Source organism: Ochlerotatus camptorhynchus, unplaced genomic scaffold (genome assembly GCF_037179485.1).
Source record: "Ochlerotatus camptorhynchus isolate MF236.1 unplaced genomic scaffold, CSIRO-AGI_Acam_v1.1 ptg000026l, whole genome shotgun sequence".
Taxonomy (NCBI): Eukaryota; Metazoa; Arthropoda; class Insecta; order Diptera; family Culicidae; genus Ochlerotatus; species Ochlerotatus camptorhynchus.
The window spans coordinates 1,289,609-1,305,793 of NW_027040518.1; the positions used below are offsets into that span (position 1 = coordinate 1,289,609).

A 16,185-nucleotide genomic window follows, 5' to 3' on the forward strand; every position below is an offset into this window, starting at 1 on the left:
CAAATAAGCTTCAAAATTGCATTTTTTTTTTTATCAAATGTTAAATTCAGTCCTCTATATCCGTAATGCGCGCGCGAGGCTCAAACCTTTGTAGACTACTTTTTTTTTTAATTAATCTACTATTAAATAAATTATTAAAAATCCATCATCACCATCGTGGCGTACAGAAATAGTTTTTGCAGTGCTACAATAATTATTAAAAAGTCGTTATGACAGCTATCCATAAAAAATAATCCGTTAGAGATAACTTCGTCAAGATACATAATTGTAAGTGTTGCTGAACGTTTGATGTATCTAGGCATTGAATTGAAAACATTTATTCCTTTAAAATATAATGAATTTTGTGAAGCACAAGTCAAGAAATGTGGTGTTTTTATTTCAACCGCGTATTATATCTATGAAAGTCACTTCCTCTTTCAATTCGATCACACAAATATCGAGGCAGCAAACCGTTAACTACTTTAAAAATGAACAACATAGTCAAATATACAATTCTTTGCTTCACCGACAGCCATTGTAAGGCGTCTAACATCAAAGTTGAGGAAGTGAATCTATTACATCTCAAAATCAAACGTCTTATTTTATTCTGCAAGCGCTGTTATCTCGATATTTGTGTTGCATTGGCCAGAAATAAAATGGAAGGGCAAAAGTCAAGATGAGGAGAGATGATTGATTTGTCTAGCTGTATTTTACTGGCAATAGTTAAATCGTTTTTCAGTCGACATAGAATTCCATACTTCTTGGCAATTTTCTTGATGACATTGTCAATGTGAGAGTTAAACTTAAGTGTGTCATCAATAATCACGCCAAGATATCATCAATTACAACAGAAACGTTCTCATTTACTCGATTCCGCGAAATTACCATAAATTTAGTTTAACTTGTATTCAATTTCAACTACTTATACTTCAACCATCTACTTAGAGAACGCAAATCTTCATTCAAGTGTAAAACGGCATCATCTAAATCCTGCGCTGCAATGAATAACACAGTATCATCTGCAAAAAGATTAACGTCGCAAAATCGTTAAACACGTCGCACGTCATTAATATACATAATAAATAACAGGGGCCCTAATACACTTCCCTGGGGCACTCCAAGGCTATTTCCCACGGGACTGGAAACAGAATCATTAAAAACAGTCCGTTGAGTTCTGTCAGACAAATAGCATTCAAACCATTTATATGCAATACTCGTAATTCCAAAGCGCTTGATTGATCTTAACAGTAAGGGCCTAGAAATTGTTTCAAAAGCGCGTTTCAGGTCAAAAAAAAAACAGCAACAATCGTATCTTTACACTCTAAGTTATTTTTCCATTTCGCTAATACCAAATTCAACGTGGTTTCACAAAAATGACCTTCCCGATATCCCGATTGTTCTGGTATCAACAAACTATTACTATTTAAATACTCCAACAGCTGGCTTTTAACAACAAGTTCTAAAATTTTCTCTAATGTGTGCAACATGTTGATGGGACGAAACTCTTCGGCGTTCCAGCAACTTTTTGAATAGGGACCACTAAGGATTCCTTCCAAATTTGTGGCACATGTCCAGTTTGTAATGATTCATTAATAAGGTCCAGTAAGATGTGGCCAATGACATGAAAGCAATCTTGAATAACTCTAGCATTAACATTATCTACTCCAGCCGATTTTCCTAATGAAAACCAAATAACTCTAAGTTCATCTAATGTAATTGGGTGAAAAACTTCAAATCTACAACTATTATTAACTGGCTGTTTTATTTCGTCAGGTTCATCGACCAATTCAATGGATTGATTAATCAATGAAACACTGTCTACGAAATAATCATTAAACTTAGCTGCAATTACTTGTTCTGACTGTTCTAATGTGCCAATAAAAGTTATGGACCGCGGTTTGCAATTACTAGGTTTTAATAAAGATTTCAAAATTTTCCATAACTCTTTGCTGTTGTTTTGATGCAGATCAATCTTCCTTTGAACATATTCACAACGAGTTTTCTTTATCGATTATGAATACTTATTACGCGCGATTGTGTACCTAGTCCAATGATTGTCATTATTAGATCTACAAAACTTTTTGTACCATTTGTCCCTTTTCCGTTTAAGACGCAAAAGATCCAAATTGTACCAGCTGTTCGAGTTTTTCAAAGAAACAAACTTTTGCTCAACTAGTTGATTGGTACACGTTTTCAAAGCGAACAGCTGTAGATTCATCTAAGTTACCGGCCGCGAATGGAAAATCCAGGCTTCTCTCAGCAAGATTCGAAACAGCTTGCTTCGAATATTTCCTCCAGCACTTCAATTTTACAAAATTATCGTTATCGTTAACATGGTCTAATACATTAATCAATCAAGTCTCATGATCGGTTATTTTCAAATCAGTATCCGTAACTGAACAAATGCAATCAAAATTGGAATAAACGTGGTCAATTAAAGTTCTACTGTGCCTGGAAATACGCGTATACTCATTTACCGTTTGCTTTAAATTAACTTAACTTAACAGTAACTTACCTGCCTTAATTGTTATGATATATATATATCTAAATGTTTGCTCATTTTTCCTGCCATGGAAATACAGTGTTTTGGAGCAAGTTTACCCCAAAAATATATTTTTTTCCGGCACGTTTTTGTTTTTCCAAAAATATTGAGAAATATTATCAAAACTCCAAGAAAATTGGTTTTTTTCCTTAAATTCCTGTAAAATTTTTCTTGTTTTTTTTTTTTATCTCAACATGAAAAAAAATTGACCCTCAGCAAAACCAAAAAATCGATGGTTTGTAGTTTTTCGAGTTCAACTTTATGCCATAGTGACTTATGAAAAATGGTTTTGCACGTGAATATTTTTCAAAAATTAGAAAAAAAGTTGGAAGGGTTGTATACTAGATACGACCGCAGGGTTGGCGTTGGATAACGTCTGTTATGTGTTGTACTTAATTGTGTATATTATATTTTAGGAATATTCCTTAATAACTCTTTTGCGAGTTAGGCCTGAAAAAGGCCGTTTTGTTGGGCTGATGTTGTTGACAATGATGGATCGGGCGACCTTGTTGGACGCTTATATAGTAGAACAGAAAATATCAGAAGTGTCAGATACTCGCATCTGATGTCTCGGTTGGAGAAAGTATAAGAATATAAAAAAATCATACGATTTTCACGATCTTTAGACAATGGTTTACTTTTAACCATTTTTCAATTGTTTACAGAATGAAATCAATAATTTTGAAACATTCAGCAAATTGCTAGATATATTTCCAATCGATTGATGCCATTATCTCGTAAATCTATCGAGAGACGGTTGAGTTATTATCGCTCAAAATCTTTTAATTTTTCGTAACGCATCCAAAATGACTGTTTTCAATTTTGTACCCCCGTATGTTGCCGAAAGACGTTATCCAACGTCAAAATATTATAAATTTACTATTTTTGATATCCTTTTCCGGTATTTTTAGAAAGATTAAAACATAATTACTTTTTCGGAGCGGTGAACTTTCCCTGCATGTTATCATAACAATTATCATCATGCAACTAACAACTGAAACTAAATATTATCTAAATATAAAAGGCATTTTTGCCTGAAATTATTAATTATTCTACAAAGTTGACATGCATCAATTAAGACCAAACCCAAAGGGTCGAAGAGGAATTTTCCTAATCGATATCCAATCATGATTACCTCGGGTAGGGTCAAACAAGGATCGAAGAGGAATAAGAGTCGAACAAGGTAGAAAATTTGCAGGTTATATTGGGCACTGAAAAGTTCCGTTGAAATTTGTTGCAGCTTTAGGTAGCTATTCTCCAAATGCATTGCGTGTGAATGTTTTATGCAAAAACATAAATTTCAAACACGTTGGGCTTAGATCTAGTTTTGGACCTACTACTTCCAACCAGCCCTTTGTCTCTTTTTTCACGAAATGTAATGTTCTCACTGCTCCTGGCTCTTCTAAATGTACGTAAAATATTAGGCTCCTGGATCTTCTAACTATAGTTTTAAGTAATTTTGATAGCGAAATTATAATTTTGGCTAAAGAAAATATGAAAATAAGCGTATTCTAGTTAGACATATTGTTAGTTGAATTTAAGATTTTCGATACCAAATACAGATAAGCACTATAAAATGTGTTATCCTTCTTTTATTTTTATTAACTGCAAAATTTTTATCGTGTTGAATTTTATATTTGGGCAGATGGTAAAACGGACCACCGTTGCGAAGCTAGTAATAATTTATGTTTTTTCTTGGAATGATTATGTTTATATCATGTTTTCAGATTTTATGATAGATTCTAGCCTAAAATGCAAACTTTCAGGATAATCAGTCAAGAATTAAATTTTGTGCATAGCGGTCAATTGAAGTCGGTCTGATAGACCGTGTGTGGTCAAAGCTAGGTTAATCCTAAGCAAAAACGGTTTTCGTAGGCTATTTAGAACAGGGAAAGTTTTAAAATTTCGACGTTGGAAAAGAAAATATCGAAAAAGATTTATAAAACAATTTCGGGCAAACTCTTATTTTTATTGTTTTTAGGAATAACTCGGGAATATAATGCTGTGAAAATGTTATCGCTAAAGAAAAGTTGTTTATTTTTGGAAGATAATTAACTTTTCGAAGACGTCTAGTTAGCGGCGCTGGTGGTGTAGTATTAAGCGTTACTGCCTATCACTCCAAAAAGCCTGGGTTCAATCCCAGTCGGCACCGTCGGGATTTTCTGAGGCATAAAATCTCTGATCACGGCTTCATCGGTGATACTTTTAATTATCATGGAAACAGTTGCACATTCGTACAATTTTCAATAGTGACATTTTGAAAAATGGTGAAGTTGTAACTTTAACAGATGCGTATATTTCTGATCGGTTGGTTATAAAATTATTGACTTTTATGCTATGAGAAACTCGTCAAAGCAATCATTGCAGTTTCATGATGAAATGCTATCAATATTTTTAATCCCTCCCCTTGGCTAGTTTTTTAACCTGGACGTTGGTGGGCGGTTCTAATCTTATGGTTCATAGTGGAGCGTTGGAGACGGTTGGTTTAGGTCCGGCATCGTTGGCTCATGCCGTGACAGAATAGCGTCATGAGCATGCGATGAGGATTACTGAGCTTTCCCTCTCTGATGAACCCATTGTATAAGAGAACCAAAGTTCTAGCCTGAAGTGATAGTATCACACTTGTTACTCCTTTATTTGAAAGCCGCTTTGTAGTACGCTTACGTATAGACACTGACGTTGGGTGCGATACTGGCGGGTTTTGCTGCAAATCACTCTTATTTTATTTATTTTTACGCAGATTTATTTGGGTTTTATACTATTGAAATATTTCAGAAAGTGCCCAACAGTGCTCCTTCTACTTGCGTGACAAGCTTTCGTTGTTGTTTTCATTGAGGTATTACTCAGGGAACAATGTTAAACACCATTTTTGTGCATGGTATTGCAACTAATCTTATATGTACTTCATTTTGATTTGGGATAGGTGTTTGAACTATGGCTCGGGATTTCCACTGTGGCGTGCTTCTATTGTGACATAACCATACATATTTTTGTGGTGCGACATAGTGGAAATCCCGAGCCATAGTTCAAACACTTGTCCCAAATCAAAATGAAGCACATATAAGATTAGTTGCAATACCATGTACAAAGGTGGTGTTTAACATTGTTCCCTGAGTAATACCTCAATGAAAAGCGTAGTTGAAGCATATACCCTATGTAATTTAAAAATCAGCTAGGAAACTAACTTCAAAGTGAAGCATTTTAGTCACTTGAAGGTGTCACCTGGGACGAACTAATATATATTAAATATAGGTCAAAGTCAAAAACAACTTGAAACACGTTAAATTTTAGATTACATTCACAAGTGCAGATACTTAATAAAGCATGGTAGGTAGATTAGAGATTTCAATTATTTATTAAATTGACCTAGAGATATCATAATCATCAAACGAACTTAAATAAGAAAATTTAGACAGCCTAGTAGCATTAAGTGGATTAACAGAAGAGCTAGGATGCGGAGGGTCCGCTTAGGGAGGCAACTAGCCTTTAAAGCAACTGGCAACTAGCCTTTTCATGTATTGTCTGTTTATTTTCATTATTGCTTTAAAATATCAATTTGGTATATATGTGAAAAGATGAATCAGTGGCAGATGGATTTTAGGTTTCTTTACATTTAGCATCACTATGTCATACATCAGCTTGAATTACGTTGTTCGATATTACATTTTTTTTTTTGCTTTGCACTACACCAGCCAGCAAAGTTCAACAATCCATCGTTGCTTATGCCTTTGTTGTCGTTTGGAACCAGTTTTGCGAGGCAGGTGACGATTGTGCGTATTTCTCGCGAAACTTTTGAAAAGGGCCTATTTATAGCCTGAACAATTCGTAAAGAGCAAATTGCAATATTGAACGTCGCGTGAAAGTGGAACTTAATGAAGGCCTAAGTACTTTTTCGTAGTTTTTAGTTTTCGGATTTGAAAGATCGTCGGTTACAGTGGTCTGCTTACTGAGCAGAAAAACGCGGTCCCAGGTCCTTACATATCAAAGAGATTTATGGTAAAATCGCTTGTGTTTCGTGTATTTTGCGAAACTCGTTGTTGTCGTTGGTTCCGGGTTTGAATGGATACAAAAATTTGAGCAACGGTATTATGTGATATGAGGGGCTCGGTGGCCTTAGAGCAACCGTTTTGCTTACTGAGCAGAACATCATGAGTCTAATCTCAGGCCCATCCACATTCAAGATTCGTCAATCGTTTTATTTGTTAATATGACTACATGGCAATAACAGCAACTCGGTGATTAAAAAGGAGCTCGTTTGCCTAGTGGCAAACGTTTTTGCTTACTGAGCAGAAGACCGTGGGTTTAGTCCCAAGCTCCTTCGCGTTATATGATCGTTAGGACATCAATTCAGCTTATCGTTTACCAAAACGAACCCTGCTGCAAACCAAACCCTTTTATCCAACATCCCAGTGATTCCTCGTGGAAGTGTAGAGGTGTTCTCGGCTTCCATCAAAGCGAGTGTCATGTCAACACAATCCTTCCCATTCCTTTCTTGACCTGTGTTCGGGCGCGGCCGGCGCTGGTATTGCCTAATTTAAGATCACCAGTTTTTACACATTGAGGATGATTGCTAGTCCCAAGCATCGTCTATTGGTTCTCTGTGTAATTACAGCTGATCTGGCAATAACAGAGTAGCAACCGTGGGCGGTCAATCAAGCTCAAGCTCAAGCTCAAGCTATAAAATCTCTGATCACGGCTTCCTTCGGGAAGTAAAACCTTTGGTCTCCCGTCATTGGGTCACTAGGTAGGGTCCAGGTGTGGGAGCTGTCTCCCTGACGTCGGCAACATGTGTACTCAGTACAGAAAACAAGGTCGATGGAAAACAAATCAAGGAAAAGAAGAAGAAGACGTCTAGTCTTCAGAATGTCAAAGTAAAAAGTTTGATGTTAGTACCATCTGGCATCTAGGTGGATGAGTTTCGAACTATTTGTTTTTGTCAATAGTTGGTTGTTATTTAAATAAGAAACTTCGTTGGAAATTTTCGTTTCGGAAATGTTCCGTTTCAGAGTTATTAATTTTTGTCCTCTAGTGTAATCGTGGCCCGAGAGGAATAGCAAAACTAGAGCAAAAATATAAATATATCATTATGATATTGGTAAGTAGTACGCTTTGTCAAGTTAAAAGCTTATTCTGATATCAAACCATATTTTGCTATTGTTAAGATATTTTGGCATCATACATTCTAGAGATAATGTTGGTTTGAAGGCATAAAATGTTCTTTAAATTGATAAATTTAAGCATCATACCATGAGCTTGATGGGATAAAATAGCAAATTGTGATATTAATTTGCTATGATTATTGCTAATATTAAGATATGGCGATAACTTACTTTACTATCACTCATTTATGAACCCATAGTTTTTTTTTTATATTATTTTAGATATTTTACCAAATTTTAAAAGCAAAATCGTTTCGTCTACTCGGGTTGTAATCATCATATCAAGAGAGGATAGTTGAGCTTATTATCTGAGGACGTAATACACAATTACAAACGTTGTTTCAGGAATGTTCAAGAGGTTTATACAAACGGGAGAACTCTTATCTAGGTAGTCTATTTTATTCATTTATTTATTTATTTTTTTCATCGTGGCCCCACTGATGGTTTTTTTTTTCCTTGATTTGTTTTTCGTCGATCTTGTTTTCCGTGCTGAGCACCAATGCTACCGACGCCAAAAAGGCAGCTCCCACACCTGGATTCTACATATCGACCCATCAACTCATGAACCGGGGACCAACGGCTTTACTTCCCATCCGAAGGAAGGCGTGATCAGAGATGTTCCCGGCGGCGCCGACTGGTATTGAACCCAGGCCTGCTGGGGTGAGAGGTAATCACGCCTACCACTACACCACTGGCACCACTGCACTGATGGTTAGCTAACACTACTGACTGTCATATACATAATAAAAAATATACTATAATCTCAAGGGGCACGTCATTCCGCACAGTGTGCCAAAACACATGAAATATTCATGATCTTTAACGTTACTGGCAACACTGTGTTATCTCTGCGCCTGCGCTGTGCACATGTGTCAAAATTGGATTTAATCAACCAGCTTTCATACATTTGGACCACCGCGCATATCAAAACTAGGGCAGCCGGAGAATGAAAACAAAATGAAAACTTAATATGATATTTTGATATAAGCGTTCGTGATAACATATTTTGCATACACACTTAGAAAATAGTACCGAACTCGGTTCAATTTCAACCGAGTTTTTATCTGCTGAACGCTCGGTAGTCTGTTCGGTTCAAAAAGAAACAACCGAGTGTTCGTTAAAGTTTCTTTTCCCACAACCTGTCAAACTAACCGAAAAAACTCGGTTGACAAAAAGTCAATTCAAGCAGGAATAACCGAACATCGGTTTACCCAAGTATTACCGAACGCTGTCAAACAAACCGACTCACCGGTTGCAATCACGGAATTCGGTTCTTTTTGACAGCGCTCAAATCCAAAAACTTACGATGTTTCGAATCAGAAATAAAACTAGTTTTTTTTTAATGAGATGCATGATTTATATTATATTTGTCAGATGTTGTTTTAATGCATAAATATGCTTTGTATGTACTAACTATTGACAACAAACTTGAGACGAACCGGAAAATTATGGTTCACCTGTGCGGGGGGAAAGAGAGGGTTAACCCCCTTGAGGGAAACAAAAAACTTCTCACACGTCGTGATAATGCCTCCTACATGGAATTCAATCAAACATGGAGTTCCTCCAGAAGTTTTTCCATTTTCAAATCAATTCACCGTGTGACACTAACGAAAAAACACGTCTTGCGAAAAAAACACAACGCGCACCCGCGATAAAAAATGGCTGACGATATTTGGTTTAGCTGAAAACCGAGTTTCGGTTAAAATTTCCGTCGTGAAGTTGAACCGAAGTTGTGAGTTTGACGTTTGAGAAAGTTTAGCGAATATTCGGTTCAGTTTACCGAGTTTTCTCGGTTTTCAAATACCGAACTGGTAAATATCGCTACTTTACCGTACTTTTCGGTTCAGTCTTCATTCCTATCTGTCAAATTTAACCGAAATTTGGGTTTGACTCGGAAAATACGCCTAAAAACATATTTTTACACGAATTCTTCGGTTCGTTGTTGGTAACCGATGTAGTTCGGTAGAAAATTAAACCGACTTCGGTATTATTTTCTAAGTGTGTACCGTGTGGTCGAGTTAACAGTAATCATAAAACTGAAAACTGTCGCTTTAATGGCCCTTCGCTCATTTTCAACTTCTATTCAATTTTCATACTGCCGTACTCTAACGGAACTATCCACCTACATTCTTCTAAAGATCATTCTCTAGCTAATAAATCATCACACTAAAGCTTCATGTTAGCATTTCCAACCAACTCTGAAAATCGTTAACTTCGCGTATGAAGTAACATAAAAAAAAAAAAAAAAAAACACTTTGAATGTAACAACTCAAGGCGGGAGTAGCCGTCAACAATGCTGATGATGGTACAGCACGCAACAACCACCCTACTGCTTTCTCTCTGAGATGATCACGTTGGTCATGACGAGAGGAGCAACACAATAGTTGGGTAAAGAAGAACTGCATTATAACACACCATCGACTGGAAATGCTCTCCCAACGTGGGGCTTTAGGTAGTGATGAAAACGTCGCTAGAACTATTCCACAGCCGCAGTCAGTTTATGAGCAACAAGAGGGACGCACATTTTTGCCTGTGGACTTGGAGACATACTTCAAGTCCCCGCGTACATCGTACGGGCTAGGCAAAAATGTGCGTCATCTTGAAAACTGTCGCTTTAATGGCCCTTCGCTCATTTTCAACTTCTATTCAATTTTCATACTGCCGTACTCTAACGGAACTATCCACCTACATTCTTCTAAAGATCATTCTCTAGCTAATAAATCATCACACTAAAGCTTCATGTTAGCATTTCCAACCAACTCAGTAATCATAACAAAACTGATATCTAAATGGTATATGAAGGATATTAAAAAGATAACAAATAATATTTTCTTGATAACAAATCCATGTATGCGTTTGATATTAGTAACTTCGTTAATAATACACAAAATAAGTCAGCAATATGCTAAAATAACTATGGTAGGAAAACAAGAAAAAAAAATAAACTAAATTAGCTATTATTTCGATATCATGATATAAAATTTAGTACTCTGAATGTTTTTCAAATCTATTGTCTGATATCAAGATTCAAAATCGAAAAAAGTTGTCAATAAAGTGCGAATGGAGCCATATTAAAGTACAGAACTGGTAATAATCATCCAGTGGTACACATTACAAGATTTTTTTTTCCCTTGATTTGTTTTCCGTCGATCTTGTTTTCCGTGCTGAGCACCAATGCTACCGACGCCAGGAAGGCAGCTCCCAAATCTGGACCCTACCTATCGACTCATCAACTCATGAACCGGGGAACAACGATTTACATCCCTTCCAAAGGAAGGCGTGATCATAAATTACAAGAAGGTATATAATGAATCGCTTTTGTCATTATAGACAAATAACAAAAATTTAAAATATGACGAACAATGGAAGTTGATTTGATCCAATAGCATAGAAATAGATGATGTGAAGCTTTCCCGTTTGCCTGACAAATTCTAGTGGAATTATATTCAATATAAGAATAGGACACACGAAATATGTAAAAAATTAGTCTACGATGACACTTATATTATTATGAATGATCAATTCCTTCGCATATGTACAAATTTCAACAGACCTGAATGACAATATTTATTTTGTTGGGAGAGAACGGATAGTTAATGAGATTTATGACAACATGTTTAATTATGAGTTAAGAAATTGACTAAGTCTACGAAAGTTATTTAACTAATATTATATATTAAACAATGTTTTGTATAAGTATTATCAACGAACAGGACGAAATCAATTTTATATCGATTTTTAAATTCATTTCGCAGGTAGATTAATATCTTTAAATGTTGTAAATGCCCGTGCCCGATAGCGTGAGCGCTTTTTAATGATTGCAACATCAGCAATATATTTGTCACGATGTGGAATGTCATCAGATGCATTTTGATGCTAATTATGCAGCAGTTGGTAAAACTTTATCGCCTTCCTGAAGGGATCCTCCAGTCGAATCAGTTTATCCGCGATTTACTTCTCCAACCGAGGTGCCTCTGGATCACCGTCTTGGTGCGGATTCCACTCCTTTTTGACGTAGGACTACGTCTTTGATTTCTATATGGGGGTAAACGTTGTGAAAACCAAAAATGGAACATGTAACAAATTAAGAAAGATTTTGAACGTTATTAACTCAGCTGCCCCTGGTCCAATTTCAATAATTTTATCACCAATCGATCAGAAATATGGCTACGCATCGATAACAATGCTTCCGAATGTTGATTTTCAACAAGAAACTTTTGAAAAAACTGGTATATGTCCAGCATTGTCCAAAAGCGTCGAATTAACTAGCAAATCCACCAATTACCTACATCCCCAGCACAGTCGTCAGAGAGAAGTAAGTAGACGAAACAAGTTGAGCGCCCGATCCTCGGGCGCGTGTGAATACGGAGCTTGGAATTGCGTAATATTTTGCACACTCATCGCCATATTCAGAACCAAACGCAAATTCTTCGAGATAACCACCATTCGTCGTCTGGCTCGCCGTGGCAGTGTCTGACGTATCTCCGGTCTAATTTACGAGGTGTGCTGAAGGTGTTCCTGAAAAATGAGATCCGTGATGCTGTCACCTACACTAAACATGCCAAGCGTAAGCGGCAATGGATGTCATCTACGTTTTGAAGTGACAGAGACGCACTCTGTTTGGTTTCGGAGGTTAAATCATCACCAACTTTGGCAACACAACGGCTCTTTTCATGGCCACCAAGCTTATTACAGTAAAGAGTAGGAATAGAATTCATCTGCCGGTTTGTCCATATTCAGAACCAACGATCACCCAAAATGTTCATGTAATCAAACTGGAAGCAGGGGTACAAATTATTTTGATCAACCTTGATCAACTTTGAATCGCCACGGCCGGATATTTTCGATGGAAGAAGCAACAATCTAGCATCTAATTCGACGGAAAAATTTGTGAAGCCGAGTTATTTACGAAAGAGAGTGTTGATGAAGAGAATCGATCAATGTAGATAGGACCTATTGAAAAGTGACGCGAGATTTGTTTTCCGTACTGAGCTCCAATGCTACCGACGCCAGGGAGGCAACTCCCACACCTGGACCCTACCAATCGACCCATCAACTCAACCGGGGACCAACGGCTTTACTTCCCGAAGGAAGGCGTGATCATAGATGTTATGCCTTAGAACATGCCGGTGGCGCCGACTGAGATTGGACCCAGGCCTGCTGGGGTGAGAGGTAATCACACTAACCACGGGCGCCGATATCTTTCAAAGTGATATCACGGCGAATGAGATCGACCCAAATTTGAGTTTAGTTATCTCAGAAATAAGAAATAAAGTGCATGAACTCAGCGATGAGTAAATTTCCTCATGTTTTCCCAGGTTTTTCCAGGGAAAATTCCCGAATTTGAGGAAAGTAAAGATTGGATTCACTCCGAGACTGAATAAAATTTTTGTCAATTTCCTCATTTTCTGGCAGATTTTTTAGGTTTTCCACAGGAAACCATGAGACAAATTTACTCTTTGCTGAGTTCCTGCACTTTTGGCGATTATGAGGGAATTAAACTCAAATTTGGGTCGTTCTCATTCGCCGTGTACGCAAAATGAAAAGAGCCAGTGTCGCTACTTGATAGCAAACTACTCATAATGGGAGGAGTCTTTGTAGCTTTTATACCACTTGGTTGCACATCATTTTGCTTTAACCTGAGAAAATAGAAAAGAGCGCTGCTGTATGGCATTAGCTCATTTTCGCTTCGGACGGCGTGGTTAACAGCAATAGTAGCAGTAGGAAGGTGGTGGCTAGTCCACTCTTCTTTTTTTTTTTATTATAGTCACTTTAACACTCTTGGGTCATTCGTGACTTGTCCGGGGGTGAGATTTGAACTCGTGACTTTGGCGTGAGAGGTATGGATGTTAACCACTACGCCGGGGTCGCCCCTCCGGCTAGTCCACTCATCTATAACCCAACAAGCAACAATTGACTGCTCGTGGCAAAGGAGGTGCCAAGCGTCATCGCAAAGTTCTTCGAGATAACCGCCATCGGTCGTCTGGCTCGCCGTGGTGGTGTCAAACGTATCTCGGGTCTGATCTACGAGGCGTGCTGAAGGTGTTCCTGGAAAATGAGATCCGTGATGCTGTCACCTACACTAAACCAAGGTTGCAAATACTCATTTCAGCTAAAATAATGTTTTTCGGAATAATAAAACCAAAAGATGGTATGATGGTATGTTTTACTTGTAACTTACAAGAAGAGGTTACAAAGTATGCGTTTAAAATATAAAACCTGTAAATTTTGCATTCTATGAGTCACAATCAGCGATTTTCTGATCGCTGAGTGAGTGAGTGAGTGAGTTACTGAGTTTGTGAAAAATCGCTGATTGTGACTCTCATGAAGTGAAATAAACAGGTTTAATATGTCAAACACATTCTTTGCAACCTCTTCTTGTATCCTACCAATTCAAAATATGATCATGGCATCTAATTATTTCATAATTTAAAAAAAAACATTGTTTTAGCTGAAATGAGTATTTGCAACCTTGCACTAAACACGCCAAGCGTAAGTGGCCATGGATGTCCTCTTCAATAAAACGGCCCATCAGTAAAGAGTTGGAATAGAATTTATCTGTGCTTGTTTGTCCATATTCAGAACCACAAGCCCCCAACAACCACACAAAATGCTCTCCAGAGTTGCAATCTTGTAACCAAACTTGGAAGCAGGAGTGCAAGTGATTTTGATTGATTCTCTTAATCAACTTTCTCATTGAAAAAAAAAAAATACCACAAATTTGGTACGTCTACAATTCAAAAACGGAAAGAGTTGAGATAATAGATAATTGATCAATTAAAAGAACTAAATGCTCTTCACATTTATTCCGTTCACTAGCGGTCCTACGTAAAGCTTCCGTTCGTGCCCCTAGGCACAGACCCTTCTACTTTTTTTTCTCTCAGATCAATTCCACTACTTTTGATTATTTTTCTATCAAAATAAAACATTTACACTGTCAAAATACCAGGTTGCCAAACATGCCATTATTCACAAGAAAACAATGTCAGTTCAATGACTGGTACTCTGGGCACAACTGGGGCACACGTGAAGCACATTGAGAAAGAGATGGCCCTTAAATCTAAAAACTACTACTGCGATTTGTTCTCCAAGAAAATAGAGCGGTAAATTTTCGTCGCAGTGACACATATGCAACTCTGTTGAAGACCGATGCCGTCTATCTGGATTCATTTTACCACTGAATGGAACTGAGACAAATTATCATGTAATTCAAAATATTCCTGTCTTTCCCCCTACAAGAAAGCTTCACTCACGCCCATGAAGTCAAGACAACCACTGGATGAACGTTACCGCACCGGTGGTATAGAGTCTCGGTAGTGACAAGCCACGGCAGCCACATTTTGTTTTGCTTCATTGCATTGCCACTGACGGTTGTATTCAGGTATTTGAGGCAACTAGCATACATGTAGACGAAAATAAGTAAACGCCAGATGGCAACGCGTAATTGGCTTGTGAGCTTGCACTGAACCGGTTGTACCCCCATTCTGATGAGAGCCTCATAGACGACACAAGCATAACTAATTAAAATACCCACCAAACGCACTTACCTGGGAATTTGTACAGCGAGACCTCATTGCAGTTGATCTGGAGCAGTGCCGTTTCATTCGGCAAACTGGCACACCGGCACATCGTATTGATGGGACACTCGTACGAAACATCCTGATTGGTGTAGAGAATGTTCCGATTATCCAGCTTCCACCCATCGACCCCGCATCGTGTTCGTATCACGGCGAGCAGAGCCACCGTGTAGAGGATCCCAGTGTACCACCCGGCAGGATCCATTCTCACCACTCACTAACTCACTCAAGTCGAATCTGAAATTGATTGAGACAAAAAAAAAATAGGAAAATGAATAAGACCTCGTTTGACAATAAGATTAACTGAAAATAGCGGAAAAATTCAGCATTCAACATCTTTGCACGGGAATAAATATACAGTGCCCGACAGCTGGTTCAGCTGCTGCTGTAGCTGTACCAACCGAGCGAGGACGAAGCCCAAGACCGGGTTCGTGATATGAAAAATTCCAACTCATTTATCATAAACCGAGCCGCTGCCACGGCACGGCACGGAACGGCACACGCATGCAACGGTGACGAGAATGGACTCTAGTGAAGGAAGAAGCAAAAACTCCAACCAAGAAGAACTAGGACCTCCGGATTCCCAACCCGGAGAGAAAGACCCTTTGCTGTGTAGCGACAATTGTTGCATGATATATTGAAGTGATATTTCACTTCCGACCGGAAGTGGTTCAACAAGCTTCGCCAAAGCAGCACCAATGTGGCACGTCATGGAAGAAGGGTTCTACAGGAAGTTTTTTTTTTGATCGTTTTTAAAATCCGTGCGAGGAGTGAATCTTTTCGCGATAAATTTCTGGGCCCCAGAAATTCTGGTGAGTCGTAATTTATCGCGTATGGAAAGTGGATTTCGGGTGGTTGGGAATGCGTGTCTCATTCCGTTGATGTGAGTGCATAAAGGGTTTTAACTGGGATGAGTTGGATTGGCTTT

At 38.0% G+C, this 16,185-nt stretch overlaps 1 protein-coding gene across 1 annotated transcript in view; it reads right to left on the reverse strand.

Moving 5' to 3' along the window:
- LOC135708192 (chaoptin) overlaps positions 1–15,464 on the reverse strand; it is a 358,531-nt gene extending 343,067 nt beyond the window's left edge. The window contains exon 1 of the mRNA XM_065230201.1: positions 15,228–15,464. Within this exon, the coding sequence (XP_065086273.1) occupies positions 15,228–15,462 (235 nt within the window). The 5' untranslated portion in view covers positions 15,463–15,464. The remainder of the gene's footprint in view (positions 1–15,227) is intronic.
- Positions 15,465–16,185: the final 721 nt, after the last annotated feature.